At 44.5% G+C, this 27,611-nt stretch overlaps 1 protein-coding gene across 1 annotated transcript in view; it reads left to right on the top strand.

The window, feature by feature from the left end:
* LOC140729301 (coxsackievirus and adenovirus receptor homolog) overlaps nt 1-27,611 on the top strand; it is a 78,175-nt gene that overhangs the window by 35,497 nt on the left and 15,067 nt on the right. Inside the window, exons 3-4 of the mRNA XM_073048909.1 lie at nt 19,282-19,355; nt 22,163-22,489. Of these exons, the coding sequence (XP_072905010.1) occupies nt 19,307-19,355; nt 22,163-22,489 (376 nt within the window). The 5' untranslated portion in view covers nt 19,282-19,306. The remainder of the gene's footprint in view (nt 1-19,281; nt 19,356-22,162; nt 22,490-27,611) is intronic.

Genomic DNA, 27,611 nt, shown 5'->3' on the forward strand with positions numbered 1-27,611 from the left:
TTTCCTATTAAATATGCAAGTTCCAATTTATAGACAATCACCATTTAGATTGGTTACTGATTATTTTACTTATTTGGGGGTTAAAATTACTAAGAAGTATAAGGATCTATTTAAAGTTAATTTTTTACCTTTAATTAATCATGTTAAACTACTGTTTACTAAATGGTCCCCACTGTCCTTATCTTTGATTGGTAGAATTAATGCTATTAAGATGTTTATTTTACCTAAATTTCTGTATCTATTTCAGGCAGTATCAATTTGTATTCCTAAATCCTTTTTTTTATATTATTGATTCTAAAATTTCTTCATATATATGGCAGTATAGAAATCACAGGGTAAGTAAGAAATATTTACAGAAATCAAAAAAGGAAGGTGTTTTGGCTTTGCCAAATCTTAGATTTTATTATTGGGCAATTAATATTCGATACAGGCAGTCCCCGGGTTACGTACGAGTTCTGTTCCTGATTCCGTCTTTAAGTCGGATTTGTGCGTAAGTCGGAACAAATACATCTGGTATTATTTAGCGTCAGTTACTCAAACGTTTGTCTTAGTATATAGTACAGTATATATTTTACCTTTCTATTCATATAAAACACTTAAGAAACATATGTATTGCAATAATTAAACCACTGTGTTGCTTAGTAATAATTGAAGCTTTCATCGGGGCAGGGCCTTTCACATGCTTCATTATTCTCACTTTATCCTTTATCCTTTAAAATTATTCCAATTGTTGACTGTCTGTAGCCTAACGCTTTTCTAATGACCGATGGCATTTCACCTCTTTCCAAAAGCTTTTTTTATTTCCACTTTATTTTCAATCATGATCGCTTCCCATCAACGGAACTGAAACACTGCGGGCAGTGGGTCCTGAGGTCCGCTGGGTCCTACGGACCACCGCACTGATACTGGCTAAATGGGAGAAGTGGGGGCTGTGCTGGGTTTGGGTATTTGATCCGCCTCAATATTCCGCATGGGAATTTAAACTGGAGCTGGCAGTGTTTTTCTTACAATGTCGAGTTGCGAGCTCGACATCAACCCGGCACGGGAGCCCAATGGGTACTTCGAGCGTTCCAGCATTGTGTGCGTACTCTGTAAGACCCGGATTGGCTGGATTCCTTGTCTCTGATTGGTCGACTGGAAGTCCAGAAGCCAGAATTTCGCGGCACTGAGGGTCTTTTTGCCTAAGGCCCATGTGGAAGTTGTATGCTCCATCCATGGTATCTGACACCGGGTTTTGGTAGGGATTACAGCGGGATGGTCTGGGGCACTAGGGAAGTTGTTGTGCAGGCGTGGAAACCGACAGGTTAGATCGTGTGGCTTTATAATTCCAGTCAAAATCAGGTTTCGGGTTTATCAGCAGTAAAATGTGAGACTATGAAGAAAAATACCAGAATGTGCTGGAAACACTTGCTGGGTCGGGTAGTATCTCTAGAATGAGAGAAACAGAGGGTGAAAGTTCCTGTTGCTCTCTCCCGTAACTTTCTTCCATTGTACCTGGCAAGGGCGAAGCGATGTAACGGTTTCAAAACCTCCTTGTAACGTAGAAATACTCTGGGGTAGCACTGTCGCCATTGCTGAGCTCAGTAGCCCACACGATCTTGTCCGAGGTGAGCTCAGACGAGAAGTGTTCAAAATCAGTTTATCTATCACTGGCTATAATGGCCAGTGATAAATATTTGATGTTTCACGCCATGTCGGGTATGGTGAGGTGCTTGGGTGATGGGTACTGCATGTGCAGGAAAGCTTCAGCCAGCAGAGTCCTGAACCCACGCGGATAACGCCACTCACCTCAGTTCCACAACCTATGGAACTCCACAACTCGTATTCTTATTATGTTATTTACTTACTTATCATTATGTTATATTGGCACAGATTGTCTTCTTTTGCACATTAGTTGCCAGTCTTTGTGTGTGTGGATTTTCATTGATTCCACTGTATCTGCTTGTTCTGTGAATGCCTGCAAGAAAATGAATCTCAGGGTAGTATAGCATATGGTGACATATATGTTCTTATAGGTCGTGTATGTCTGTGACCATATACTACCTTGAGATTCATTTACTCTGAGTGTGTTTATTCTGAACTTTGAAGATGTCCTTAATTGGGGGGGTGGGGGCGGTGTGAAAGGATACCCTCCAAGACATCACTCACCTACAGATGTAATCTCTGTCCAGCATCCTCATCCTTTCTTCCCCTTCAAAGATGTTGCCTGGCTTGCTGAGTTCCTGCAGCGCACTTTCTGTGTAACATAGCATATGAACAGGCCCTTTGGCCCATCACGTGCGTCGAAACTAAAATGAAATCTCTTTTGCCATGAAATCTCATTTCCCTCCAGCTGCTGCACTTTAAAAAGCACTGTCTGCTTCCACCGTCCTCTGTATAAAAAAAACACTTGCCCTGCACATCTCATTTAAAATCCCCCTCCCCCACCATAAATTTCCCAGTATTTGTCATTTGTACGGGGGTGGGGGGAGATTCTGATCGTCTATACGATTTAAAGTTCCCATAATTTTGATGCACCATCAATAACTCTCTCTGAGACGTGAAGGCGAGATATCGGCTTTTATTGACTGGAAGAAGGAACAAGCAGTGAGTGACCAGCATACTACATCCTGGAGACTGAGAGGCCGGGCTCAGGCCTCAATCGCCTTTATACCGGGGTCTTTGGGAGGAGCCACAGGAGCAGTCAGCAGGGGGCGTGTCCAGACAGGTATATGTAGTTCACCACAAATTTTATAACCTATCAGCTTCTCCTCTGCCATCCGATTTCCGAATGGACGTTGAACCCATGAACACTTCCTCACTACTTTATTTATTCCTATTTTTGTTTTACTTATTGAACTTAATTATTTAATGTAGATACTCAAAGCAACTCAGTTTTTTTTCTCTATTGTTATGTACTGCATTGTACCGCTGACACAAAGTTAACAGTTTTCACGTTTATGCGCTGGTAATATTAAACCTATCAGCCAATGTCCCTGCAGAGAAAACCCAAATTTGCTCAACCTCTCCTGATAGTTACACCCTCTTAAACCAGGAATCTCTATCTATCGGTTTCCAGAGAGCGTGCCATCTGAATGCATCACAGCTACGTGTCCTGATGAACGGTCTCGGCCCAAAACGTCGACTATTTATTTATTCCTTTTCAAAGATGTTGCCGGACCTGCTGAGCACCTCCAGCATTTTGCGTGTGTTGCTTTGCATTTCCAGCATCTGCAGATTTCCACGTGTTAGGTGTTATTGTGAGTTTTACACATTTTCTTTACCGATCGCAAGAACACTGCTGGACATTAAGAACTTAAAGTGTATCACATCAGCGAGTTGCTCGTTGGCGGAAATAAAAACGAAGGAGCTGGACTTAGGCGGCCGCCTGCGACCGACACGCGCCGGAGGAGGCCTGCAGTCTTACAACGAGCGACCGTCTTAGCTGCTTTTCTTGTGATCGCTAGACTCTGCTGACACTTTTAATTTAGATCCTGCCAGTCCGATTCACTGATATCGGCGGGGCAAGAAGCATGCTCTCGGTCGTAGCGAGCACCAAGCCTCAGAGCGCAGAGAAAATCTGCCGATACTGGAAATATCACAAAGTGCAGGTGGAACTCAGCAGCATCACGGAAAGTTGGCGTTTCGGGCGGAAACCCCTTCGGCAGGGCTGGAGGGTAAAAAATAAACTGAGCTCACAAGAAAAACTGGAAATCCAAAGCTAATAGATGCAGAGTTCCTCCAGCATTTGGTTTTGCTCGAGCCGCGGTGTCGCTTTTTTACAGCCGTCCGGGAGACAGGCTTCAGATTGTGTTCGACCGCAGATCTTCCGCAGCTCAAGGTCTGGGATGCTATTTTATTGCGCGTTTCTATTTTACCGACATAAGTTTGTACTTTGTGCTCCGTTATCCGCAACACGGCAGGTGGAATGGCAGCAAGTATAAAGTCGCTGATTGCTAAAAAGTATAAAACCGGGATTGGCTGGATTCCTTGTCTCTGATTGGTCGACGGGAGGTCCGGAAGCCAGAATTTCGCGGCACTGAGGGTCTTTTCGCTCAAGGCCCGTGTGGAAGTCGTATGCTCCGTCCATGGTATCTGACACTGGGGTTTGGGTTCTGGTGAGGGATTACAGCGGGATGGTCTGGGGCGCTACGGAGGTTGTTGTACAGGCGTGGAAACCGACAGGTTAGATCGTGTGGCTTTATAATTCCAGTCAAAATCAGGTTTCGGGTCTAACAGCGGTAAAACGTGAGACTATGAAGAAAAATACCAGAATGTGCTGGAAGCACTTGCTGGGTCGGGTAGTATCTCTAGAATGAGAGAAACAGAGGGTGAAAGTCTCTGTTGCTCTCTCCCGTAACTTTTTTCCATTGTACCTGGCAAGGGCGAAGCGATGTAACGGTTACAAAACCTCCTTGTAATCTAGAAATACTCTGGGGTAGCACTGTCGCCATTGCTGAGCTCAGTAGCCCACACGATCTTGTCCGCGGTGAGCTCAGACGAGAAGTGTTCAAAATCAGTTTATCTATCACTGGCTATAATGGCCAGTGATAAATATTTGATGTTTCACGCCATGTCGGGTATGGTGAGGTGCTTGGGTGATGGGTACTGCATGTGCAGGAAAGCTTCAGCCAGCAGAGTCCTGAACCCACGTGGATAAGCCACTCACCTCAGTTCCACAACCTATGGAACTCCACAACCCGTATTCTTAGTATGTTATTTACTTACTTATCATTATATTATATTGGCACAGATTGTCTTCTTTTGCACATTAGTTGCCAGTCTTTGTGTGTGTGGATTTTCATTGATTCCACTGTATCTGCTTGTTCTGTGAATGCCTGCAAGAAAATGAATCTCAGGGTAGTATAGCATATGGTGACATATATGTTCTTATAGGTCGTGTATGTCTGTGACCATATACTACCTTGAGATTCATTTACTCTGAGTGTGTTTATTCTGAACTTCGAAGATGTCCTTAATTGGGGGGGGAGGCAGTGTGAAAGGATACCCTCCAAGTCATCACTCACCTACAGATGTAATCTCTGCCCAGCATCCTCTAACAATCAAACTCCAGGTTTATTCTTACTGAGCTGTGAACCAGAATTCATTGTTTTGTGGCAGCAGTCAGTGCAAAGACGTAAAATTACTATAAATTACAGAGATTACTGCTAAAGAGAAATACCAAGGTAGTTTTCATGGACTGTTCAAAAAATCTGATGGCAGAGGGGCAGAAGACATTCTTAAAACATCGAGTGAGGGTCTTAAAGCTCTTGTCCTACTCCCGCAATGGTAGATGCGTGAGAAGCACGTGTCCCGGATAGTGAAGGCCCTTAATTATAGATTATGCCTTCCTGAGTGTGTCCTTGATGGGAGGAGTCTTAAGCCCATGTTGGAACTGGTTGAGTCTGCAGCTCTCTGCAACCTTTTACAGTCCTGTGCACCAGGAATCCCATACCATGTGCTGATGGAAGCAGACAGAATGCTCTCCACTACACAGTTATAGAATGACCTGTTATTATATATTTCTAACCCAAAGAAATCCATTCCTGCAGTAATAATACTACTTGCTCAGTTTAGTAGTTTTTCTGGTTATAAATTGAATCTTGATGAGTGTGCTTTTCCTATTAAATATGCAAGTTCCAATTTATAGACAATCACCATTTAGATTGGTTACTGATTATTTTACTTATTTGGGGGTTAAAATTACTAAGAAGTATAAGGATCTATTTAAAGTTAATTTTTTTACCTTTAATTGATCATGTTAAACTACTGTTTACTAAATGGTCCCCACTGTCCTTATCTTTGATTGGTAGAATTAATGCTATTAAGATGTTTATTTTACCTAAATTTCTGTATCTATTTCAGGCAGTATCAATTTGTATTCCTAAATCCTTTTTTTTATATTATTGATTCTAAAATTTCTTCATATATATGGCAGTATAGAAATCACAGGGTAAGTAAGAAATATTTACAGAAATCAAAAAAGGAAGGTGTTTTGGCTTTGCCAAATCTTAGATTTTATTATTGGGCAATTAATATTCAATACAGGCAGTCCCCGGGTTACGTACGAGTTCTGTTCCTGAGTCCGTCTTTAAGTCGGAACAAATACATCTGGTATTATTTAGTGTTAGTTACTCAAACGTTTGTCTTAGTATATAGTACAGTATATATTTTACCTTTCTATTCATATAAAACACTTAAGAAACGTATGTATTCCAATAATTAAACCACTGTGTTGCTTAGTAATAATTGAAGCTTTCATCGGGGCAGGGCCTTTCACATGCTTCATTATTCTCACTTTATCCTTTATCCTTTAAAATTATTCCAATCGTTGACTGTCTGTAGCCTAACGCTTTTCTAATGACCAATGGCGCTTCACCTCTTTCCAAACGCTTTTTTTATTTCCACTTTATTTTCAATCATGATCGCTTCCCATCAACGGAACTGAAACACTGCGGGCAGTGGGTCCTGAGGTCCGCTGGGTCCTACGGACCACCGCACTGATACTGGCTAAATGGGAGAAGTGGGGGCTGTGCTGGGTTTGGGTATTTGATCCGCCTCAATATTCCGCATGGGAATTTAAACTGGAGCTGGCAGTGTTTTTCTTACGATGTCGAGTTGCGAGCTCGACATCAACCCGGCACGGGAGCCCAATGGTACTTCGAGCGTTCCAGCATTGTGTGCGTACTCTGTAAGACCCGGATTGGCTGGATTCCTTGTCTCTGATTGGTCGACTAAAAGTCCAGAAGCCAGAATTTCGCGGCACTGAAGTTCTTTTCGCCTAAGGCCCATGTGGAAGTCGTATGCTCCATCCATGGTATCTGACACCGGGGTTTGGGTTCTGGTGAGGGATTACAGCGGGATGGTCTGGGGCGCTAGGGAGGTTGTTGTACAGGCGTGGAAACTGACAGGTTAGATCGTGTGGCTTTATAATTCCAGTCAAAATCAGGTTTCGGGTCTAACAGCGGTAAAACGTGAGACTATGAAGAAAAATACCAGAATGTGCTGGAAACACTTGCTGGGTCGGGTAGTATCTCTAGAATGAGAGAAACAGAGGGTGAAAGTCCCTGTTGCTCTCTCCCGTAACTTTCTTCCATTGTACCTGGCAAGGGCGAAGCGATGTAACGGTTTCAAAACCTCCTTGTAATGTAGAAATACTCTGGGGTAGCACTGTCGCCATTGCTGAAAGGCAGGGGTGGGGGGAGATTATAGTGAGGGGGGAAAAAGAGAGAGAAAGAGAACCAGACTAAATAATAGATAGGGATGGGGTAAGGGGGGGCAGGGGTATCAATGGAGGTCTGTGAGTTGACTGTGAATGTTCATGCCGGCAGGTAGGAGGCTACCTAGGTGGGAGATAAGGTATTGCTCCATCGACCTGCATGTGACCTCATATTGACGGTAGAGGAGGCCATGGACAGACATGTCGGAGTGGGAGTGGTCTATGGAATTGAAGTGTGTGGCCACAGGAAGATCCTGCCACTGCTGGAGGACTGAGCGCCGGTGTTCAGCGAAACAGTCTCCCAGTCTGCGGCAGGTCTCCCCAAAGTATAAATGGCCACATCGGGAGCACCGGATACAGTATATCACCCCAGTTGACTCGCAGGTGAAGTGGTGCGTTACCTGAAAGGACTGTTTGGGGCCTGGGATGATGGTGAGGGAAGAAGTGTGGGGGAAGATGTAGCACTTCTTCTGTTTGCAGGGTTGAGTGCCCAGAGGGAGGTCCATGGGGAGGGATGGGGGGGATGAATGGACAAGGGAATCGCATAGGGAGCGATCCCTGCAGAAAGCCGAGAGTGGGGGGGAGGGGAAGATGTGGCTGGTGGTGGGATCCTGTAGGAGGTGGCGGAAGTTACGGAGGATTATACGTTGGATATATTCTGTTACTGTATTTTGACATTCTTCCAGTAATGCATCTGTGGATCTACAGTTTGTCAAGAACTTGGGTTCTATCAGCATAATGTTGCACAAAAACTATTAGCAAAGCACTCTGGTACAATAAAGGTTCCATTTTGACAGACAGAAATGCCATTTTGTTACTACAAATAAAAGTGGATTTCCACATTCCCTCTTTTTGTTAATTCATGACAAAACTAAATGACTACTTGAAACATACAGATATTTGGATATAAAGCAATGATGTTTTAAAGCCCTACACAAAATTCCATTTTCACCTGTCCACTTAAAAGACTAACAACCATTATTAAGCAACACACACACAAAATGCTGGAGGAACTCAGCGGGCCAGGCATCATCTATGGAAAGTTGTAAAGTCGACGTTTTGGGCCGAGTCCCTTTGGCAGGACTAGAGAGAAAGAAAAAGATGACAAGATTTAAAAGGTGGGGGGAGGAGAGAGAAACACAAGGTGATAGATGAAACCAGGAGGGAGAGAGATGAAGTAAAAAGTTGGGAAGTTGATTGGTGAAAGAGAGACAGGGCTGGAGAAGGGGGAATCTAATAGGAGAGGACAGAAGGCCATGGAAGAAAGGGAATGGGGAGGGGCACCAGAGGAAGGTGATGGGCAGGCAAGGAGATAAGAATAGTGGGAGAAAAGGGGATGGGGAATTGGGGGGGTATTACCAGAAGTTTGAGAAATCGATGTTAATGACATCAAGTTGAAGGCTACCCAAATGGAATATAAGGTGTTCTTCCATCCTGACTGTGGCCTTATTGAGACAGTAGAGGAGGCCATGGATTGACGTATCAGAATAGGAATGAGAAGTGGAATTAAATGAGTGGCCACTGGGAGATCCCACTTGTTCTGGCGGTAAGTGCTCGGTGAAATGGTCTCCGGATGTACGTTGGGTCTCACCGACATGTAGGAAGCTGCACCGGCCACAGTACGTGACCTCAACAGACTCATGGGGGATTTCTTGCCTCTCCTGGAAGGACTGTTTGTGGCGCTGAATGGTAGTGAGGGAGGAGGTGTAGCTCTTGTTCCACTTTCAAGGATAAGGGCTAGCTGTGAGATCAGTGGGGAGGGAACGATCCTTGCGGAAAACAGAAAGTGGGGGTGGGGGGGGAGATGTGCTTGGCGGTGGGATACTGTTGGGGACGGTGGAAGTTCCAAGAGTTAGGTGCTGGACGTAGAGGCTGGTGGGGGTGGTAGGTGAGGACAAGAGGAACCCTATCCCCGGTAGGGTGGGGTAAGAGCAGACGTGCGTGAAATGGAAGAGAAGAGGTTGAAGGCACAGTTGATGGTGGAGGAAGGGAAGCCTCATCCTGACCCCAGATGCGATGGAGAGGGAGGAACTGAGAGAAGGGGATGGCATTTTCACGAGTAACAGGGTGGGAAGAGGTATTGGCTAGGTAGCTATGCGAGTCCGTGGGTTTATAATAGACATCAGTAGATAAGCTGTGTCCAGAGATTGAGAATGGGGAGGGAGGTGTCGGAAATGAACCTGGTAAATTTGAGGGCAGGGTGGAAGTTGGAGGGAAAGTTGATGGTCGATGAGCCCCTCATGGGAGCAGGAAACCCCACCAATGCAGTCGTTGATGTTGTGTAGGAAAAATGGGGGCAGACACCATTGCTCCTAGTTTAAACTTCGAATTTAAAATTTTTATTTGCTGATTCTTGAGGGGGAACAATATGTCTTTGAGGAGTAGAAAGAACTTGTCTGAACCTAGTGATAAAGGCAACGGAAAAGGCAAGATCTGATGAAATGCCACCGGGGGCTGAAGATACATTAAGGGTCAGAATCGTTTAATTAAAGACAACTAGAAAAGAATAGTCATGAAATGATGTCTGAGAAGGCTTAAAGACCTGGAAACTCAAGTTATTACACACGAAGAGGAATTGAAGATAAATAAGCAAAAAATTGCTTAAAACTACAACTCATTTGGAAATATATCAAAATTAGATTATAGACCTGGAAACTAGGTCTTGCTGAAGGAATATACAAATTGTTGGGCTGCAAGAAGGAGCTGAAAATGGAGATTTAACTGCTTTTTCATACCTTATTTCCTACTATTTCTTACAAGAAAATTTAAGTAATTTTCCTTACATATTGGATGCTGACCTGTTAGATACATCTTTGATGAACCCTTTGATGAAGGGTTCCATTGGAGGAATTTGTAATTTACTATTACAATGGGGTAAGCTTCCTTTATTTAAGATTAAATAAGATTGGGAAAAGGAACTTATTTTGACTTTTAAGACGGAGGACTGGACGCGGATTCTGAAGTTGGTTAACTCTTCTTAGATCTGTGCTAGTCATTCACTGATTCAATTTAAAATTGTACATCGTTACTATTTGACGAAGGAGAGATTGTCTAAAATGTTTCCTAATGTTGATAGTTACTATGATAGATGTAAAACTGAGACAGCTACACTGACACTTGTTCTGGTCTTGTTCTATACTGGGACAGTTCTGGAAGTCAGTTTTTTCTACAATTTCTAAAGCACTTAAAGTTAAATTGCAACCTAACAAATTAACTGTTTTTTGGAATAATTCTTCAAAATATCCGCGGTATTTCTTTGTCTGATCAACATGTTTGTTACATTGGTAGCTAGGAGGGCCATTCTGTTGAAGTGGAAGGATGTGTCGGCTCCCACTCTGTCACAATGGTTCTCTCAAGTGATGCTATGTCTTAGTTTGCAGAAAATTAGAAGTCAAACCTTTGAACCTATGTTTGATTTTGAGAAAAGATGGGGTTCATTTGCTCGTTACTATCATTTGAGTTAATTGATAGATTTCCTCCACGATCTGATTGTAAAGTTTGGTAATGTTTTTCCTTGCGGGCGGTTTCTTTGGAAACTTTTTGAATGACACTTGGCTCTGGGGTTGACACCTAATGGGGGTTTTTTTTCTTACTTTTCTTTGCTTTAGTAGGGGTTTTTTCCTTTTTTTTGTGAGTCACCAAAATTTTTCAATCTTTAAAATAATGTTTTTTTTCCCTTGAGACATTGTAAGTGTTACCTACTTTGATGTACTCTTCTTAATTTTGGATAATAATAATAATGAAAAGATTTGAAAAAGAAAGAATTTCAACTGGTACTTAATATTTTCATTTATGCAGGCCAATGTGCCAAGAGCTTTCTTAACAACCCTATCTACCTGTGACACTACTTTCAATGAATTGTGGACCTATATTCCCAGATCCCTTTGTTCTACTGCACCCCTCTGCCTGATCATTCACTGTGTAAGACTCGCCCTGGTTGGTCCTACTGAAATGCAGCACCTCTCACTTGTTTGCATTAAAATCTATCTGCCATTTTCCAGCTGATCCAGCTCCATCTGCAAGCCATGGTAGCCTTCCTCACTGTCCACTACACTGCCAATCTTGGTGTCATCCGCAAATGTGGTGATCCAGTGAACCACATTACCATCCAGATCATTGATATAGATGACAAACAACAAAGGACCCAGCACCAATCCCTGCAGCACTCCTCTTGTCATAGGCCTCCAATTAGAGAGGCAACCATCTACTACCATCCTCTGGTTTCTCCCACAAAGCCAATGTCTAACCCAATTTACTAACTCATCTTAAATGCAGAGAGTCTGAATCTTCTTAACCAGTCTCTCATGCACATTCCTTGTAAAAGTGCCTTACTAAAATCCATGCAGAGAACATACACTGCCTTGCCTTCATCAACTTTTTGGTAACTTCCTCGAAAAAGTCTTTAAGATTGGTTAGACAAGCACAACCACATACAACTACACTTCAATCACTCCATGTCTATCCAAATACTTACATATCCAGTCCCTTATAATAACTTCCAATAACTTTCTCAGTGCTGATGTCAGGCTCACCAGCCTATAATTCCTGGTTTATGTTTAGAGCCTTTCTTAAACAGTGCAATAATATTAGCTATCCTCCATTCCTATGGTACTTCTCCTGTCACCAAGGATAATTTAAGTATCTCTCCTGGATCTCTGGCAATTTCTGTACTTACCTACAAGGTCCAAGGACCTCAGGACAGCAAACATCCTCCTCTGTAATCTGTACAGGGTCCATGACCTCGCTGTTGCTTTGCCTCACTTCTATAGACTCTGTGTCCGTGTCCTGAGTACTACAGGTGCAAAAACTTTATTTAAGATCTCCCCTATCTCTTCTGGTTCCACACATGGATTATCATTCTTATCTTCCAGAAGACAAATTCTGTCCCTTATGGTCAGTTTGCTCTTAATGTATCTGTAGAATTCCTCGGGATTCTCCTTCATGTTTGCTTCTAGAACAGCCTCATACCTCTTTTTGCCCTCCTGATTTCTTGTGTTCTCTTGCATTTCTTACACTCCATAAACACCTCATTTGTTCCTGCCTTCCTATACCTGCTATGCACCTGTTGTTTTTTTTTCTTAACCAAGGTCTCAATATCGCTTGAAAACCAAGGATCCCTACACTTGTTAACTTTACCTTTTATTCTGACAGGCACACACAAGCTTTGTACTCTCAAATGTTCGTTTTTAAAGGCCTTCCACTTTCCAAATCCACCTTTGCCAGAAACCAGCCTTTCCCAATGCACACGTGAGATCATTTCTGATACCATCAAAATTGACCTGTCTCCAATTTGGAATCTGAATCTGTGAACCGGATCTACTTTTTTGCATATCTATTTTGATGCTAATGGCATTATGATCACTAGATGCAGAGTGTTCCCCTACACAAGCTGCTGTCATTTGCCCTGTTTCATTCCATTGTAGCAGATCAAGTATTGCAGACTATCTCATTGGGACTTCTATGTTCTGATTAAGGAAGCTTCTCTGAGCATATTTGACAAACTCTATCCTATCTAGTTCTTTTACAATATGGGAGTCCCAGTTAATATGTGAAAAGTTAAAATCACCGACTGTAACAACTTTATGTTTCTTGCAACAGTCTGTGGTCTCTATGTAAATTTGCCCCTCTAATTCCTGCAGACTGTTCGGTAGCTTGTAATATGACGCCATTAGCGTGATCATACCTTTCTTATTCTCAGTTCCACCCATAAAGCATCCATAGACGAGTTCTCTGGATTGCCGTGACATTTTCCAAGACAAGTGACCCCAAGACCCCTTCTTCTTTAATCCCTCCCGCTCAGTTATGTATAAATCAACGGAACCCCTGAATATTGAGCTGCCAGTTTTGTCCCTTCTGCCACAAAGTCTCACTACTGGCTAAAATATAATTCCAGCTGTTGATCCATGCCCTGAGCTCATCCGCTTTGCCTACTATCCTTGCATTGAAATATATGCGGCTCAGACACTCATCGCACCATGCTCAACTTTTTGATTCCTGACTTTGAGGTCCAACCAATGTCTGTCACCACAATCTCTCCACTAACTCTTCAGGCACCCTGGTTCCCACCCCCCCCCCCCCCGCTACTTTGCCCATTCTCCTATTCTGTCTAAGTCCTTGTGTAGCTTTTCTTCTTCCTCAAAACTACCTGCCCCTCCACCTATCTTCGAATTATCCACAAACTTTGCCACAAAGCTATCATTCCATCATCCAAGTCATTGACAAGTAGTGTAAAAAGAAGCAGCCCCAACACAGACCCCTGTGGAACAGCACTAGTCACTGGCAGCCAACCAGCAAAGGCTCCCTCTATTCACACTCTTCGCCTGCTGAAAATCAGCCACTGCTCTATCCATGCTGGTATCTTTCCTGGGCTTTAACTTGTTAAGCAGCCTCGTGTGTGACACCTTGTCAAAGACCTAAAGATCCAAGTACACAACATCCACCGATTGTCCTTTGTCTATCCTATTTGTTATTGCTTCAAAGAATTCCAACAGATTTGTCAGGCAAGATTTTCCCTTAAGGAGACCATGCTGACTACAGCCCATTATATCATGTGCCTCCGTATCTCGAAACCACATCCTTAACAATTGACTCCAACATCTTCCCAACCACTGAGGTCAGACTAACTGGCCCATAATTGCCTTTCTTCAGTCTCTCCCTTCGTGACTGCAATTTTCCATTCCTTCATTCCATTCTGAAAAAAACATGTATCCATTTTTATATTAGAACATAAGACATAAAAATCTACAGCACATTACAGGCCATTTGGCCCATAATGTGCCGACCATGTAGCCTACCATATAGCCCTCTATTTGTCTATCTAAGAATCTCTTAAAAGACCCTATTGCATCCGCCTCTACCACCGTTGCTGGCAGTGCATTCCATGCACCCACCACTCCCTGTGTGAAAAAATTATCTCTGACATCCCCTCTGTACCTCCTTCCAAGCGCCTTAAAACTATACCCCTTCGTGTTAAGCCATTTCAGCCCTGGGAAAAAGCCTTTCATCATCTATCAGGTCACCTCTCATCCTTCGTCTCTCCAAGGAGTAAAAGCCAAGTTTACTCAACTCATAAGGCATACTCTCCAATCCAGGCAGCATCCTTGTAAATCTCCTCTGCACTCTCTCTATAGTATCCACATCCTTCCTGTAGTGAGGCGACCAGAACTGAACACCATACTCTAAGTAGGGTCTAACGGAGGTCTTATACAGCTTTAATATTACCACATTAACTCCATCCTAGAGTTAATGAAGGCTGTCACACCATACACCTTCTGAACAACACTGTCAAGCAGCTTTGAGTGTCCTGTGGACACAGACTCCCAAGATCTCGCTAATCCTTCGCATTGCTAAGAGTCTTACCATTAATATTCTGTCTTCAAATTTGCCCGACTGAAATGAACCACTCCATACTTACCTAGGTTGAACTCCATCTGCCATTTCTCTGCCCATTTTTGCATCCTATTGATGTCCCATTGTAACTTCTGATAACCCTCCAGGCTATCCTCAGTACCCCCAACGTGTGCAATCAGCAAACTTGCTAAACCACCCTGCTATTTCCTCATCAAGGTCATTTATAAAAATCATGAAGAGGAGGGGTCCCAGAACAGATCCCTGCGGAACGCCACTAGTCACCAACCTCCATGCAGAATATGAACCATCTACAACCACTCTTTGCCTTATGTGGGCAAGCCAATTCTGGATCCACAAGCAAAGTCTCCTTGGATCCCATGCCTCCTCACTTTCTGAGGGAGCCTTGCATGGGGAACCTTACCAAATGCCTTATTGAAATCCATATACACTACCTCCACTGCCCTACCTTCATCAATGTGTTTTGTTACATCCTCAAAGGATTCAATCGGGCTCGTAAAACCTGCCCTTGACAAAGTTATTGTTGGCTGTCTTGTCTTATGACTTTATTAGTTGCCTGTTCGTTTTTAAAAGCTTCCCAATCCTCTACCTTCCTGTTAATTTTTGCTATATTATGGCCCTCTCTTTCGCTTTTACGCTGTCTTTGACTTTTCTTGTCAGCCACGATTGCCTCATCCTTCCTTTAGAAAACTATTTTGGGTAAAATCTCTCCTGAGCCTTCTGAATTGTTCACAGAAACTCCAGCCATTGCTGTTCTGCCTTCATCCCTGCTAGTCTTCCCTTCCAATCAACAGGACAGCTCCTCGATCATCCCTCCGCAATCCCCTTACTTTTGCAACTGTCTAGTTTATCCCTCTGAACTGCAGGGTGAATTATGATCACTGGTTATTCCTGGTTATTGGGTTTCAAGGTGAAGCTGTATATGGTACAACAGTAACCCAAACTACACCCCTGTGCTGCCACAGTCCAAGCTGACCCAATACCTGGAGATGGAAAATGGATTGCCTCTCTAGGGACGTGGTATGTGAAGGCCAGGAAAGGGACACTGTAAACCATAAGCACAAGAGATTCTGCAGCTGCTGGAAATCCAGAACAACAAATTTTGTTTCTATTATGTGACTGCTCTATGGGTGTCCTATAAGACTAGGAGCAGAATTAGGCCATTCGGTCCATCAGTCTGCTCCATTCCATCATGGCTGATTTATAGTCCTCCTCAACCCCATTCTCCTGCCTTCTTCCCATAATCTTTGACCCCTTCCTGTTACTAATCAAGAATCTTGTCTATTCCACTTTAAATATATCCAATGACTGGGCTTCTATAGCCGTCTGTGGTAATGTTCTGTGGAAAGTGCAGCTATACTGAACTGAGAATTTATTTTGAACATTTTGCCTAGTAATTATGTTGCCAGAATATGCTAGCAGCTTGAATGGAAGTGATTTGGTGAAAGCAGCGTTCTGTCTACCTGAAACTCTATGGTAGTTTATAAAATTATGAGAGGCAGTGATAGGGTAGACAGTTAGGGTGTTTTATCCCCAGATTAGAAAAGTCAAAAGCCAGAGGACATGTATTTAAGGTGAGAGTGAGAAAGTTTAAAACAGTGTGAGGTGCAAGTTTTGGATATGGCCCAGTCCATCACAGGTAAAGTCCATCAAGCCATCTACGTGAAACGTTATCACAGGAAAGCAGTTAATAATTATCAGGAATGCCCACCACCAAGGTCATGCTCTCTTCTCACTGTGCCATCAGGAAGAAGGTGTAAGAGCCTCAGAACTTACACCACCGGGTTTAGGAACAGTTATTACCCCTCAGTCATCAGGTTCTGGAAAGAGTGTTTCTGCCGGGAGCGCTGGCACCGTGTGTTTCTGCCGGGAGCGCTGCTGAGAGTGCTTGCGTGAGATTTTTGCTGCGGCGGACAGTGCTGCAATAATTGTAGAAAAGTATTCCTACATTATATAGGCTGTGTATTTATCAGATCACTCCTGCTTTTACTATATGTTACTGTTATTTTAGGTTTTATGTGTTATTTGGCATGATTTGGTAGGTTATTTTTTGGGTCTGCGAACGCCCACAGATTTTTCCCATATAAATAAATGGTAATTGCTTCTTCACTTTACGACATTCTGGCTTACGAACCGTTTCATAGGAATGCTCTACCTTCAGCTAGCGGGGGAAACCTGTACTGTGTGTTATGTGTCCAACTGTGCTTTACCCACTGGTTCGCAGAAATGTCATCTGGTTTGACGGTATACATGTATATAGTTAAATGACAATAAACTTGACTTGGCCTGAGGGGAAAGTATATTGATATCTTTCAGGGGTGATCTAAAGCCATACCTTCCAAGCCATGCCCTCTTCTCTATGCTGCCATTAGGCAGGAGGTACAGGAGCCTCTAGAATCTAGATTCTAGATAAATAACTCAAGCTTCGACCACACCTTCTTCCCCACCGCCATCAGGTTCTTGAACTGACCCTCGAGAAGCCTCACACTACCTCGGACTATTTTTCTTTTGGAGAATTCTTAAAATAAAGCTCGATACCTGTGACATGATGGCGAGTCCACACGTGTGGAACTCAGAGTTGCAAAGATATCAGCAAGTGCCACACCTGCCCCTACAACTTATCCCTCACTACCATTCAGGGCTCCAAACAGCCCTTCAGGGTAAGGGAACACTACACCTGCGAGTTGGCTAGGGCCGTCTACTGTATCCGGTGCTCCCAGTGTGGTCTGCTCAATATCGGTGAGACCGGTGAGACGTAGATTGCGAGACCACCTTGCCAAGCGCCTATGCTCCATACACCAGAAGAAGTGGGAGTCACCGGTGGCCGCCCATTTTAATTCCACTTCCTATTCCCATTCCGAAGTGTCAGTCCATGGCTACCTCAGCTGCTGTGATGAGGCCACACTCGGGTTGGGGAAACACCTTATATTCTGGGTAGCCTCCAACCCAATGGCATGAACATTGGTTTCTCGAACTTCCGGTAATTGCCCCCACTTCACCGTTCTCCATTCTTATTTTCCTCTCTCACTTGCCTGCCCATCACCTCCCTCTGGAGCTCCTCCCCCTTCCCTTTCTTCCATGGTCTTCTGTCCTCTCCTATCAGATTCCCCCTTCTCCAACCCTGTATCTCTTTCACCAATCGACTTCCCAACTCTTTACTTCACATTCCCCCTCCTAAATTTCACCTATAACCTACTACATTGTATTTCTTCCTCCCTCCCCCCACCTTCTTACTCTGACCTCATCTTTTCTCTCAGTCCTGATGAAGGGTCTCGTCCTGAAATGTCGGCTGTTTACTCTGGTGCTCCCTCACCTGCTGAGTTCCTCCAGCATTTTGTGTGTATTGCTCTGATTTCCACCATCTGCAGATTTTCTCTTGTTTGTGTTTATATCTGGTGGCAGACAAGTGAGCGGAGTCAACACCCCCTCTCCCGCCCCCATTCGCAAGACAAGAAATTGTTTTGTGGCTCATCTGTCTTGTCTGTGCAGCTGTGTTACCTCTCTAAGGAATAGTTGTGGTCAGCACATTGAATCAGAATCAGGGTTTAATAACACGTCGTGAAATTTGTCAACGTAGCGGCAGCAGTACAGCGCAATACATGATATAGGAAAAAAGATAAATCAGTTACTGTAAGTATATATAAAATATAGTTAACTCAAGCATTGTGCAGAAACAGAAATAATTTTTTAAAAAGTGAGATAGCATTTGTGCGTTCAATGTCTATTTAAAAATTGGATGGCAGAGGGGAAGAATCTGTTTCTGAATCAGTGTGTGTGTGTGTGTGTGTGTGTGTGTGTGTGTGTGTGTGTGTGTGTGTGTGTGTGTGTGTGTGTGTGTGTGTGTGTGTGTGTGTGTGTGTGTGTGTGTGTGTGTGTGTGTGTGTGTGTGTGTGTATCTCCTTCCTGATAGTAACAGAAGGCATGTCCTGGGTGATGAAGGTGCCTTTCTGAGGATGTCCTTGAAGATGTCTTGGATACTATGGAGGATGATACCATGATGGACCTGACTAATTCTACAACTTCCTGCAGTTTCTTTGTCCCCTGCCCCATACCAGACAGTGATGCTGTCTGTCAGTATGCTCTCTACAGTGCATCTGCAGAAGTTTTCGAGTGTTTTAGAACCAAATCTCCTCAAACTCCTAATGAAATAAAGCTGCTGTTTGCCTTTATAGCTATATCACTATGATGGGACTGGGTGAGATCCTCAGAGATATTGACACCTAGGAACTTGAAATTACTCACTCTCTCCACATCTGATCCCTCTATGAGGATTGGTTCGTCTTCCCTCAGCTTACCTTTTCTGTAGTCCACTATCAGCTCTTTGGTTGTACTGATGTTGAGACTCAGTTATGTAAACTTGCAGCTTAATTGGGAAAATACAGGATGTCATAAAGCTTTAGCAATATCCAGTTCTTTTAACCCTTTATTTTCTTTTCATCATTTAACTTACACAAGTGTCATCATGCCTATTTTGTAATGTAAATTCTGGAAAAATCGTGTGAATTTCAGTTTATTTTAACTTGTGCTTGTCTGTAATGTTTAGTGCTGCTTGCTACTGCAAAAGAAAACGATTCTCATAGCATTTATACCCTGGGCATAAACTTAAACAATGGCGATTGCTTACAATAATAAACTTAACTTATACCATGAACGATTTGTGAATGTCTTTTTGAAGGTAATCTCCCTCAGTTACATGATGTCCCTTGCTGCTTTAGTTTCAGGTCCAAGGTGTCCTCTTCTATGCTCCTCCTGATGCAAGTGCTGTGTCTGAGTGCACTCGTCTGTGATGGTAAGAATCTGAACTACACCAGGGACAGGAGTCTGTCACACGGCTCTTCAAATCTTCCTCAATCCAAATGTATTGTGGTTAGCCTCACTCTGATCACTATCCCTGTGTTCATTTATTTCTTATTGTGCCATGTCAAATGACGTAGGCAAAGATGATTGTTCTTGGCAAATTTTTCTACAGAAGTGGTTTGCCATTGCCTTTCTCTGGGCAGTGTCTTTACAAGACGGGTGACCCGCACCCATTATCAATACTCTTCAGAGATTGTCTGCCTGGCGTCAGTGGTCACATAACCAGGACCTGTGATCTGCACCGGCTGCTCGTACGACCATCCATCACCCGCTCCCATGGCTTCACGTGACCCTGATCGGGGTGTGGGGGGGAGCGGGGTCTAAGCAGGTGCTACACCTTGTCCAAGGGTGACCTGCAAGCTAGAGGAGGGAAGGAGTGCCTTACACCTCCTTTGGTATTGACGTATCTCCACCCTGCCACCCAGCATCCCTATGTACCGTTGAGAATAAAAGAGGCCAAGAATCAGTCATAGACTTGATAACTTGGGATCCTCTGCTGTATGTGGTTATAATATTGCTAGCATTTGAGAAAAAGGACTCCTAATTTCTGCCTTAACTGAGTGATTCGTTATCCTGAGACCAGGTCTCTAGTGTCAGATTACTTCCTCTTGGGGAATGTACTCATAATGTCTATCCTGTAAAGCTTCTTCAGAACTTTGTTTTGCTGCCATCAGGATTTGTTCTTCTCTTGTTCTCTTGTTCATTTACACTACATACTGCATCCGCAAAGCAAAAAGCATTATGAAGGAAACCACGCACCCCTTATACAAACTCTTCTCCCTCCTGCCGTCTGGGAAAAGGCACTGAAGCATTCGGGCTCTCACGACCAGACTATGTAACAGTTTCTTCCCCCAAGCTATCAGACTCCAATACCCAGAGCCTGGACTGACATCTTACTTCCCTATTGTCTTGTTTATTATTTATTGTAATGCCTGCACTGTTTTGTGCACTTTATGCAATCCTGGGTAGGTCTGTAGTCTAGTGTAGTTTTTTCTGTGCTGTTTTTTACGTAGTTTAGTCTAGCTTTTGCACTGTGTCATGTAACACCATGGTCCTGAAAAACGTGTCTCATTTTTACTATGTACCGTACCAGCAGTTATGGTCGAAATGACAATAAAAAAGGTGAAGTGACTCTGCTCCAAGTGCATCAAGGAATCCTCCCTTCTTGGAGGAATTTGCTGTGTAGATGGAGAAATGTTTATAATTTGGAGTCCAAGATTCTTTCTTTAGAATGGAACTTCGGCTGTCCTAATACTGTCTCCAGTCTGAACTCTGACCTCCGCTCCCCCCCCCCCCCCCCCCCCCACACCCCGGCCCAGCTCTCCCATACATCTTGCCCCTATGACCGGCAGCTTGTTCTCCTTCCTCTTCCTCCACCCACTTTACTCTGGCTCCTGCCTCTTTCTTTTCCAGTTCTGGCGAAGGGTCCCAGCCCAAAACGTCGGCGATTTATTCCCCTCCGTGGATGGTCCCTGGCCTGCTGAGTCCTTCCAGCATTTTGTGTGTATTCCCACAGATTTCAAACAACTGCAGGGTCTCTTGTAGATAGATAGATAGATACTTTATTCATCCCCATGGGGAAATTCAACTTTTTTTCCAATGTCCCATGCACTTGTTGTAGCAAAACTAATTACATACAATACTTAACTCAGTAAAAAAATATGATATGCATCTAAATCACCGTCTCAAAAAGCATTAATAATAGCTTTTAAAAAGTTCTTAAGTCCTGGCGGTAGAATTGTAAAGCCTAATGGCATTGGGGAGTATTGACCTCTTCATCCTGTCTGAGGAGCATTGCATCGATAGAAACCTGTCGCTGAAACTGCTTCTCTGTCTCTGGATGGTGCTATGTAGAGGATGTTCAGAGTTATCCATAATTGACCGTAGCCTACTCAGCGCCCTTCGCTCAGCTACCGATGTTATACTCTCCAGTACTTTGCCCACGACAGAGCCCGCCTTCCTTACCAGCTTATTAAGACGTGAGGCGTCCCTCTTCTTAATGCTTCCTCCCCAACACGCCACCACAAAGAAGAGGGCGCTCTCCACAACTGACCTATAGAACATCTTCAGCATCTCACTACAGACATTGAATGACGCCAACCTTCTTAGGAAGTACATTCGACTCTGTGCCTTCCTGCACAAGGCATCTGTGTTGGCAGTCCAGTCAAGCTTCTCGTCTAACTGTACTCCCAGATACTTGTAGGTCTTAACCTGCTCCACACGTTCTCCATTAATGATCACTGGCTCCATATGGGGCCTAGATCTCCTAAAGTCCACCACCATCTCCTTGGTCTTGGTGATATTGAGACGCAGGTAGTTTGAGTTGCACCATATCACAAAGTCCTGTATCAGTTTCCTATACTCCTCCTCCTGTCCATTCCTGACACACCCCACTATGGCCGTGTCATCAGCGAACTTCTGCACATGGCAGGACTCTGAGTTATATTGGAAGTCTGATGTGTACAGGGTGAACAGGACCGGAGAGAGTACGGTTCCCTGCGGTGCCCCTGTGTTCACGAACCTTGTGGGTTTGTCCAACAGATGAGTTTTCTACGTGTTTTTGGATCCTACTAACACTATTGCTGTGTGCGGGATGGTGCCACGTCCACATTAGCTGCTGTATTTCCACCTTAAATTGACACTGCATCACTTTGGGATGGTCTGAACTTGTAATGGATTTTATAGAGATGCAAGTCCTGCTTTTTGTTTCTCATCACCTCCCCCCCCCACCCTCCACAGTCCAAACGGAAGGCACCTCTGCCACCCGAGCCAATTGTGGGAGCACCACGGTACTTGCCTGCCCATTCACAGGTGAAGGAGAGGGAATGGAGGTAACCTGGCAGAAGAAGCAACCTCTGTTGGTGGTCTACGTATCACGTGGTGTGCCAAGCAGTCAGTACAGGAACCGGACGACAATGCAACTGGGATGGAGCAAAACAGGAGCAGCCAATCTGACTATCCACGACCTCAGAATGAAAGACTCGGGCATCTACGAGTGCAACATCCGTCTGAATCCAAAAGCCAAAAGTGAAATTTACTCCACGGTATCCCTGAAGGTAGATCCAGGTAAGAATTCAACCTTGGGTTCATAGGTTCTTGATTAGTAAGGGTGTCGTAGGTAATGGGAAGAAGACAGGAGAATAGGGTTGAGAGGGAAAATAAGTCAGCCAGGACTGAATGGCCTAATTCATCTCCGATGTTGTATGGTCTAACTCCTAAGCTGTACAAATGGGACGCACATGTAATGAATCTCGAAATGGTGTCGCTTCGGACTCGGACTGTAACACTGAAACAGCGATCTGCTTGTCTTCCCTCTTGCTGTGGGAAGGGTGACACCTCTCTCCCTTGTAATTGAGAGATGGAGAGCCTGTGGCAGATTGAAAGGCTGGCTGAACAATGGTTTTTGTTGGACTGTCTTTGGGGTACTTGATGGGTGGTGGGTGCTGATGCTTCCTGCTGGAACGATGGGGGGGGGAAGAGAGGCTTTGGAGTTCTAAGGTGTTTCTGTCATTCATTCTTTGGTGTTTTCTGTTCTGTGGGTGTCAGCAAAGAGTAAGAATTTCAGGTTGTACGTTCTCCGATATGAAGTGCAATGAACTGTCTCACCCAGCCTATTGATCTTCCCCTCTCTCACAGTATCTCTTTCCTCTGTCACTCTCCCCCTTTTCCCTATCTTTTTAAACCTCCACTCTCTCATTTTCTGCCCATCTCTAAATCTTTCTTTCTCTCTATCTCTAGATCATTTCCTGCTTCATCTTTTCTCTTCCTAAATCTCTTCCTCCCTTCCTCTCTACCTTTCACCCTCTTTCTCCCTTCCTCCTTCTCTTTCTAAATCTCTCTGTCCCTCTCTTGTTTGCTGTCTCTGTGTCCCGCAGTTTGGAAATTATCGCTCGCCCCTAACTGCCCCTGAAGAATGTGAGGGGTGGGAAGAGTGAGCTGTGTCCATGAGGTGCGGCCTTCCGTCTGGTGAAGGTTCTGTCGGGGAGAGAGTCCCGGTATCTGGACTCGGTGACGATGAAGCAACAGAAAGATACTTCACCAGAGGGTGCGGGGGTGGGGGGGAGCGAGAGAGGGACAGAGAGAGAGAAACCTTGTGGTCAGCATCTACTGAATGAGCTGTGCCCTCTTCTCAATGCCATCGTCAGTCAGGAGGACAGATGTCTGAAAACCCACATCTCAAGTTTCAAAATAGCGGCTGCCATCAGGTTCCTGAAACCACTTGCAAAATGGTAATTCCACCACGGAGTCCACTTCCCTCAATGTGTGCTAATGTCGTTAAGTTTATTTTTGTCTCACCCTGTACTATATGTTATGAATAATTCATGTTCGTCACAACCAGGGGCCGTGTTTTGGTCAGTTATTTCTGTGTCATTTACTCTGTGGTTTGTACTTGCTCAGTATCAACCCGTGGGTCTGTGATGTCCTCGGATTGTTTAGCATTTATGTCTAATCGTTTGTCTTTGCACTAGCTCTGGGTCTTCACTGTGTGTTACAGGTGTCTCATTTGTGATCATGGGGATTGTTAAACTCTTTGTTTTTAATCACTTTTATTCAAATTGGAATAATTTAATCAGTGCATTATTGTCGATGTCTGTCATTGTAGTTGCTGTCTTTGAGGATTGTTGTTTTGTCTGGTCATCTGTGTTGTCTGAGTGGCCCTGAATTCCTAAGTGCTCCAGGGTGTATTTCAGGGAGGCTTGCCAATGCCTCTTTGTTGGGTCGCTGTGGTTCCTCGTCAGGTGAAACTCAGACCAAGTTCTTCTGCGAATCAGGAGTGTTTTCAGCTCGTCAAGATTCTGTATAGTTTGCCCGAGCTCCCTTTAGTTTTTCTAGTTAATTTCTGTGATAATTCTTTAGTTTGTTTGACTTGCCGAAGTCTCTGTGATTCCTGCACTTGAGTTCACAGTAGTTCTCATCCCTTCTCTGTTCATCACCTTCCTCTGGTTCCCCTCCTCCAGCCCTTTCTTCCATGGTCCACTGTCCTCTCCAACTGGATTCCTTCTTCTTCAACCCTTTACCCCTTTCATCTAACCTCCCAGCTTCAAAACCCTCCCCAGCCACCCCCCTTTCCTCTCACCTGGTCTCACTTTTCACCTGCCAGTTTCTACTCCTCTGCCCCTTCCTTTCCACTCCCAATGAAGGATCTGGGCCAGAAATGTCGACAGTTTACTCCCCTCCATAGATGCTATCTGACCTGCATTTTGATGTGTTGCTGAAGATTTCCAGCATCTGCCAGACCTCTTATGCCACGAAAATGGAACTTGGAGAAGAATCAGAAAAAAAATTGGAAATGGCCCAATTCAGGTCTATGTTTACACCCCACCCCCTCTCCATCTGGCAGTGTGGAGTGAATATTCGAGATACAGGGGGTGGAAGGTATTTCTGTCCCAAAATCATGTCAATGTCCTGCGATTCTGCCCCCCGCCACACAGTGGTGCTGGCTGTTGGACGGTTCTCCTCGAGTTCACTCAGGAACTCCCTCGGGGTCACGATGCGCGGACACCGGGGATTGCCACTTGTTCTGTGAGTGGGCTGCATTGTTGTAATTCAATGAAATCTTTCTTCAGAGTTTGCTAGTTCAGCAACTGGGGAACCCCAAGTGTTCCTACTCACTGCCCGGTGGCTGCAGCACGTACCGTGTACCAACTGCATTGCAGGAGCTCACTCAGTCTATCCCCGCAGAACCACCGGTTGGTCCGTAGGCCAAGAAGACCTGCTTTCTATCTCCCCTGCTCCCTCTCTCCTTCTTTCTCACTCTTTTTTCTCTCTCACTCACTGTCAATCTCTCCCTCTTTCTCACAATATCTCTTTCCTCTGTCACTCTCCCCCTTTTCCCTATCTTTTTAAACCTCCACTCTCTCATTTTCTGCCCATTTCTAAATCTTTCTTTCTCTCTATCTCTAGATCATTTCCTGCCTCATCTTTTCTCTTCCTAAATCTCTTCCTCCCTTCCTCTCTACTTTTCACCCTCTTTCTCCCTTCCTCCTTCTCTTTCTAAATCTCTCTGCCCCTCTCTTGTTTGCTGTCTCTGTGTCCCGCAGTTTGGAAATTACCGCTCGCCCCTAACTGCCCCTGAAGAATGTGAGGGGTGGGAAGAGTGCGCTGTGTCCATGAGGTGCGGCCGTCCGTCTGGTGAAGGTTCTGTCAGGGAGAGAGTCCCGGTATCTGGACTCGGTGACGATGAAGCAACAGAGAGATACTTCACCAGAGGGTGCGGGGGTGGGGGGGAGCGAGAGAGGGCCAGAGAGAGAGAAACCTTGTGGTCAGCATCTACTGTCTGAGCTGTGCCCTCTTCTCAATGCCATCGTCAGTCAGGAGGACAGATGTCTGAAAACCCACATCTCAAGTTTCAAAATAGCGGCTGCCATCAGGTTCCTGAAACCACTTGCAAAATGGTAATTCCACCACGGAGTCCACTTCCCTCAATGTGTGCTAATGTCGTTAAGTTTATTTTTGTCTCACCCTGTACTATATGTTATGAATAATTCATGTTCGTTACAACCAGGGGCCGTGTTTTGGTCAGTTATTTCTGTGTCAGTTACTCTGTGGTTTGTATTTGCTCAGTATCAACCCGTGGGTCTGTGATGTCCTCGGATTGTTTACCTTTTATGTCTAATCGTTTGTCTTTGCAGTAGCTCTGGGACTTCACTGTGTGTTACAGGTGTCTCATTTGTGATCATGGGGATTGTTAAACTCTTTGTTTTTAATCACTTTTATTCAAATTGGAATAATTTAATCAGTGCATTATTGTCGATGTCTGTCATTGTAGTTGCTGTCTTTGAGGATTGTTGTTTTGTCTGGTCATCTGTGTTGTCTGAGTGGCCCTGAATTCCTAAGTGCTCCGGGGTGTATTTCAGGGAGGCTTGCCAATGCCTCTTTGTTGGGTCGATGTGGTTCCTCGTCAGGTGAAACTCAGACCAAGTTCTTCTGCGAATCAGGAGTGTTTTCAGCTCGTCAAGATTCTGTATAGTTTGCCCGAGCTCCCTTTAGTTTTTCTAGTTAATTTCTGTGATAATTCTTTAGTTTGTTTGACTTGCCGAAGTCTCTGTGATTCTTGTACTTGAGTTCACAGTAGTTCTCATCCCTTCTCTGTTCATCACCTTCCTCTGGTTCCCGTCCTCCAGCCCTTTCTTCCATGGTCCACTGTCCTCTCCAACTGGATTCCTTCTTCTTCAACCCTTTACCCCTTTCATCTAACCTCCCAGCTTCAAAACCCTCCCCAGCCACCCCCCTTTCCTCTCACCTGGTCTCACTTTTCACCTGCCAGTTTCTACTCCTCTGCCCCTTCCTTTCCACTCCCAATGAAGGATCTGGGCCAGAAATGTCGACAGTTTACTCCCCTCCATAGATGCTATCTGACCTGCATTTTGATGTGTTGCTGAAGATTTCCAGCATCTGCCAGACCTCTTATGCCACGAAAATGGAACTTGGAGAAGAATCCAAAAAAAAATTGGAAATGGCCCAATTCAGGTCAATGTTTACACCCCACCCCCTCTCCATCTGGCAGTGTGGAGTGAATATTCGAGATACAGGGGGTGGAAGGTATTTCTGTCCCAAAATCATGTCAATGTCCTGCGATTCTGCCCCCCGCCACACGGTGGTGCTGGCTGTTGGACGGTTCTCCTCGAGTTCACTCAGGAACTCCCTCGGGGTCACGATGCGCGGACACCGGGGATTGCCACTTGTTCTGTGAGTGGGCTGCATTGTTGTAATTCAATGAAATCTTTCTTCAGAGTTTGCTAGTTCAGCAACTGGGGAACCCCAAGTGTTCCTACTCACTGCCCGGTGGCTGCAGCACGTACCGTGTACCAACTGCATTGCAGGAGCTCACTCAGTCTATCCCCGCAGAACCACCGGTTGGTCCGTAGGCCAAGAAGACCTGCTTTCTATCTCCCCTGCTCCCTCTCTCCTTCTTTCTCACTGTTTTTTCTGTCTCACCCACTCTCTCGATCTCTCCCTCTAACAATATCTCTTTCCTCTGTCACTCTCCCCCTTTCCCTATCTTTTTAAACCTCCACTCTCTCATTTTCTGCCCATCTCTAAATCTTTCTTTCTCTCTATCTATCTCCAGATCATTTCCTGCCTCATCTTTTCTCTTCCTAAATCTCTTCCTCCCTTCCTCTCTACCTTTCACCCTCTTTCTCCCTTCCTCCTTCTCTTCCTAAATCTCTCTGCGCCTCTCTTGTTT

This window comes from Hemitrygon akajei, chromosome 6, assembly GCF_048418815.1.
Source record: "Hemitrygon akajei chromosome 6, sHemAka1.3, whole genome shotgun sequence".
Lineage (NCBI taxonomy): Eukaryota > Metazoa > Chordata > Chondrichthyes > Myliobatiformes > Dasyatidae > Hemitrygon > Hemitrygon akajei.